The 6000-nt window shown below is 36.2% G+C and overlaps 1 protein-coding gene across 2 annotated transcripts in view; it reads right to left on the bottom strand.

The window, feature by feature from the left end:
* Nucleotides 1–2726: 2726 nt before the first annotated feature.
* BICC1 (BicC family RNA binding protein 1) overlaps nucleotides 2727–6000 on the bottom strand; it is a 306509-nt gene continuing 303235 nt past the window's right edge. For both annotated transcript variants that reach the window (XM_043596375.1, XM_043596376.1), the window contains exon 21: nucleotides 2727–5386. In XM_043596375.1, the coding sequence (XP_043452310.1) occupies nucleotides 5256–5386 (131 nt within the window). In that variant the 3' untranslated portion in view covers nucleotides 2727–5255. The remainder of the gene's footprint in view (nucleotides 5387–6000) is intronic.

The following is a 6000-nucleotide window of genomic DNA, read 5'->3' as shown; positions in this document are numbered from 1 at the left end:
CATACTGTTTTGATTACTATAGCTTTCATAGCATAGCTTGAAAACAGAAAGTGTGATGCCTTCAACTAAAGTCTGTATTCTCAGAATTGCTTTGGCAATTTGGGGTCTTCTGTTGTTCCACTTAAAATTTTAGGTTGTTTTTTTCTACTTCTGCAAAAAAATGCCATTGGAATCTTGATAAGGATTGCATTGAATCTATAGATGTCTTTTAGTAGTATTGACATTTAACAATATTCTTTGAACACATGAACACAGAATACCTATTTATTTGTGTCTGACTTCTTTCATCAGAGTCTGTTGTTTTCATATTATAAAGCTTTACCTCCTTGGTTGTTTATTCCTAAGTATTTTATTGCTTTTGATGCTATTGTAAATAGGATCATTTTCTTTTTCAGATAATTTGTTGCACATAAATAGAAACACAATTGGTATTTGTATATGAAATTTATATCCTGCAATTTTATTGAATTGGTTGATCAGATCTAAGTTTTTGGTGAAGTCATTAGGAATTTTCAAAATATAAAATCACATCAACTGAAAATAGAGAAAATTTTATTTGTTCATTTCCAATACTGATATTTTCTTTTTTCTTGCCTAATTGCTTGGACAAAGATTTTTCAGTACTTTGTTGAATAGGAGTGGTGCAAGTGGGCACTACAGTCTTGTTTCTGATCCTAGAGGAAAAGCTTTCAACTCTTCACCATTGAGTATGATGTTCTATTTCTCTCCCTTCCTTGGGAAAGTTTCAGCTATTTCTTTAAATACACTGTTCCTTTCTCTTCTCGAATTCTCATGTGTTTTTGTGTGTGTGTTAATATTGTTTTTATTGTGTTCCATATGTCCTCTAAGCTTTCTTCACTCTTTATTCTTTTTGCTCCTCTGACTTGATAATTTCAAATGTCCTATCTTCCAGGTCTCTGATTATTTCTTCTGCATAGTTGAATCTCCCTTTCCATCTCTTTCTTGACAATTCTTCACTTATTGTATTTTTCAGCTCTGGGATTTGTTTCTTATAGTTACTATTTCTTTGCTGAACATCTTATTTTGTTCATGCATTGTTACCCTAATTTTGTTTAGCTGTGTGTTATTCGAATTCATTACACTTCTTTAAGAGGATTATTCTGAATTCTTTACCTGATAGTTCATTGATTTACATTTCCTTAAGGTCAGTTATTAGTTTTAGCTTTGGGTTTCCTTTGGTGGTGTCATATTTACCTGATTTTGTGATCCTTACATTGGTATCTGAGTATTGAAGTTGTCTCCTCTTCCAGACTTCACAAGTTCACTTTGCAGAGACAGTACTTCACCAGTCAGCTCACTTTGGGTTTCTGGACCTGTGTACTGGAGTAACATTCTTGGGCAGTGGGGTCTGCTATTGGAGTCTATTTAGGGGAAAGGTAATTGAGCTGTCAGTGTTGGGGTGGTGTGATATCGGTGTTCTAGGATTTTCTGAGTGGTGTCTTGTCCATGAATAGTTGTTAGTTGTTCTTGTGCGGGGGAGAAAAGTCAGGAACAATGTATGTCATCATATAGGTAGCCTCACTCTCTACTACTACATTCTCAGAGTGTCCTCAGTTGTAGCAGACTCATGTTCTCTCAAGGTGAACCTGACTTCTAAATATTGCAAAGTCACTTGGAGTCAAATCTAAGAAATTATGGGTCATAAAACTATAAAGCTGTGGGTCATAACCCTTTGGCCACAATCCTTTTGAGGATCTCAGTAAACCTCTGAAAACACAAGGCAGATGACAGAAATACTGCATTTGAAAGCACAGGCACATTGCTACAAGATGGGCCCTTTCAACAGTTTTATGAGACTCTGGGCTTTCTAGATGGATGCAGGAATCCTGGTGCCATAAACCTGTGGAGGTCTGTGTTGAAGGCTGGGGATAATTCATCCTCCAGTCCATTGGCTCCACCATTTTTCATTTCAAATGTAAGCTTCATAAGGACAAGGGTTTATGTTCCATTTACTGATGTTCCTAGAACAGGGCCTGGTAGTGACTAATCCCTATGTATATATGTAAAAAATGAGTAATTGGATGAATAATTTACTATTGGGTTTATAGGTAATATTTCAGTTTTCAAAGATTGTCTATTTTTAAAAAACCACTGGCACAGGTGATTCAAGTGGAGATATTTCTGGAAGCATAGTAACTGGAAGGTTAGGGTTTCTCTGAGAGTTCACAAATCTCAGGACTAGTAATAAGACACTGATTCCATCTGAGAATGAGTTCACACAGAATCTCAGGGCAAGGCGCAGTGAGTGTTCAGCGTGCAGTGTGACAGCACCATGATCAGTGTCTGGAACAGGAACCTGGGTCAAGAAGCCCAGCTGACTTTAGGAAGGAGCTCCTCTCCTGATGGATGAGATTGTCACAGTGGTCAGATATTTGACTCTTTATAAAACAAAGAAGAACAATAATAAAATCTGTTCTGTAATCTTACTCTTTTTGTATATACATATGGGTGGCCAGAGAAACAATGATTGATTACTGGTCCTGGACTCCCTGGCTAAAATAAAGTACCTTAGCTTCTGGTTGAAAATGAGGATAGTCAACGCAAAACAACAGGAGAGAAAATGCAAACTCAATTCTACTGCAGAAACATCTTTCAATTCTGCTGAAAATGGGGGGAAAAAAAGCTTTCTTAGAAAACAAAGACAGGCATAAGGTTTATGCATAAAGATTTTTTTTTCTAAAGAAAGACACATTTCATCTAGCAAGGGCAATACAAAGGGGTTATATAAATTTATTTTTCATATAACAATTGATTACTTTAGAAAAAATTCCCATTTTCAATGCTTAATTCCATCGCTCATTAAAAAAAATCACTAAAAGGACAAAAACCCACACAAAAATACAATCTGTATCTGTTCTCTATTTACAGATAACCGGTCACTATTAAGGCACAGATTGATTAAAAACTAACATTTATTCAAATAATCCAAATATTTTGTGCATCATATAACACTGACAACACCATAGACTGTAGTGTCATATTCCCTTCATTGCATCAAGAGAAAGTGAGAAAAGTAATTTCCAGTGTTTTTGTTTATTTTTAGCCACCCTATTTAATCTAGTTTAATTGGGACAGTTTTCTCTTTGGCATAGCATCAAAGCACTGTTCATAAAACCTGTATTGACTTAATACTGCAAATTCATTCTATCTTCCTCTATTGCAACTGCATGATAGAGAGCTTGGGAAAGAGCTCTAAATCATTAGGTTTTTTTTTTTTTGGAAGCTCTTATTAAGTAAAATTTAAGGCACTGAGTTGTTCAATAGGAAACAAATCTGAATTCCTACCCCGTGCTGAATGTGTGGCATGATGTGTTCATATAGCCATGTAAGGCAGGGAGCGACATGTTGCACAGGGTGATCCTGTTGTACTTGCAAAAGGAGCAACTTAGTTCTTATACTTAAGCATGTAAGATTTAGTTTAGAAATGGGCATCCCCTTGGTAATGTAACTGACATAATTTTATGACAGGCCCATTATCTATACCTTCTAGGTTACCAATATTATTTTTTAAGGTGAAAATTTTTCTATGTGCAAAACTTCTCTTCAACTCTTTTTATTACTTTAATGGTAAGACTTAGTCATGGAAAAATGTCTGGTGAATCTGTCTGATCCCACATTTGTATGAAAGTCGTCAATTATGTACGCTTATGTAATGCCTTCTGCTGAGAATATACGACAGTGGTTTATGTCCATGGAGAAAGTCTTGAATACTGAACATAAATAAGTCATTACAGTACAGGTAATTCACAACATTTCCTATGGGAAAGTTTTCCAACAAATTAATACACTTGGAAATAATATTGCTTTGAAGAAAGGAGAGGCACTTGGCGATTTTCTTCATGGATTGAAAACCTTTCATTCATCTACAATAAGATGTCTGAAAAGACCTAAGAAACAATGTTGCCTGATTTCTTGGACTTTCACAGTATAAGATAGTAACAATGAGTCTAGCCACTTAGAAAACAGTCCTCCTTTTTTTTTTTCTTTTTTTTTTTTTTACTTTTTGCTTTCCTTTGGAACTCAGCTGTTTTTATAAACTGTCACCCTGGAAACTTAAATAAAGCCTTTCTGTTCTCAACAAACACAAGTCTACTTCAAGCAGACAGATATGGTTTTAGAAAGTCCTGTGACCATATGGAGGACAGCTAATATGTACATGATAAGGATAGCAATTTATTTCTCCTCTTAATGGCAACAGTGCTGTCTTGTCAGATGATTATTTGTCTTTTTTAAATAAAGTGACAATCTAGGGCTCCAGTTATTGAATGCCGTCCATTCTCTACCATAAATCTCTAGTAGATACCAATTTAATCAGTTATGTACTGTATGCTTATAACATCTAAAAATAAAAGTTTGATATAAATAAGTGTCCTTTAGTGGCAATATACTACAGAATAGCCCTTTGCCTTCAGACAACCATTAAAATCATTTTAGGAATACAGGCAGCAGCTAAATATGATGACTGCAAAGGGTTAATATTGCAAAGTTCACTTGGTCTTTCTTTGCACCTGTTATGTGAAATAGGTTCATTGCTAATTGTTTCTAGGATGCTGACATCAGTGAACAGAACTGGTCCAGAACCAAGTGGAGTCACTTGCATTTCCCAAAGTCACAGAATACTCAGCATAAAACTAATAATCCAGTACCATTTCAAATAAAAATTTTACAGTCAGAAAAATATGACTAAATCTGATTTGTACCAATACATCAGGTGACATGAAAATGAGAGAAAGAGGGATAATTTCCACAGGACAAGAAATTAGAAAGTGTAAAGTGCTGAAAGACCTCAATAATTATTTTAAAGCAGTACCAGAAAATTCCATTTTGATTATTTTTTAAAATCCCCAAATGCCTAAACAAAACAAGCAAACAAAAGAACCTCTATGTTTTCTGGTATTCCAGATGTCAATTAATCCTTCATTTTAAGTAAAAAATCAGTGCATATGTTATTTAGGTAAATAAAAATAGGAAATAAAGCCCTACCCTCAAATTGCAAATTCTGTCCGATTGCCATTAAAAAAAAAAGGCATCCAAGTGTGGCAGTCTGTATGATGACATAAGATCATCTCCTCTCTTTTCTTCCTTTTTGGCACAAAGTTCAGGTGTGAGTAAGATGCTTTGGTCCTGATACCAGACACCCATAGTACTGAGGACGGTGTGCAGTGAAGGCAGTTCACAGATCTCCTGTGTCCAACTCGACAGAGGTGGTGGTGTGTACCTGGAGGTACGTACTGCTACCAGCGGCCACTGACGCTAGCAACATCTGAGTGATACTGACGGGGTAGCCTCCCACTTGCTCCGCCTTCCAGGAAAGAGGTGCGTGCAGTTGGTGGTTCAAAAAGCTTTCTTCGATTTTTATTCAGTTCTAGGAAGAAAAAGGGAGAATTGTTAGGAGATCAGTGGAGAAGCTCAACGGGACATGGCAGTAGAGCTCAGAAAATGGTGACAGTAGGGTTTTGGAGGGGAAGTCAAATCTAGTATCAAAAGGAAAAGTTTTAGTTGCTGGTCAAAACATTTCTGAAATTGCTAGAAGGTCTGATATTAAATACAGCATTTTGGTAGCAGGAGAACCAAGGACATGAAATCATTTTTATTGCAGTTTGTAAACTATCTGGGAGATATGTCATTCTCAGAACCCTCTATACTCCAGATATACAAATTGAACAGTTTGAACTATCCCAAATGTCATTTCAGAGGCAAAGGGAGGGGCCCATCAAAGCTGGTGAAAGGCATAAGAGAGAATGTATTACCAACGACACAGAAAATTATTACAGCTATTGAACTCATCCATGTGAAATACAGCCATCACTAGATTACTGAAATCAGACATGAAAAGAAGACCTCACACACAAACAAGAAAATAATGGAGGAGCACGCTGAAGTGTTAAGCCACAGCCCAGTGGCTCCACTGATGCCTCTGCTCCTTGGGTCAGAAAGAGTTATATGAAGAAGTCTATCAGCAGCAGTTTTCTTTGAATA

This window comes from Prionailurus bengalensis, chromosome D2, assembly GCF_016509475.1.
Source record: "Prionailurus bengalensis isolate Pbe53 chromosome D2, Fcat_Pben_1.1_paternal_pri, whole genome shotgun sequence".
Classification (NCBI taxonomy): Eukaryota; Metazoa; Chordata; class Mammalia; order Carnivora; family Felidae; genus Prionailurus; species Prionailurus bengalensis.
The sequence above is the reverse complement of the archived record's forward strand: the minus strand, read 5'-3'. Positions and strand labels throughout refer to the sequence as shown.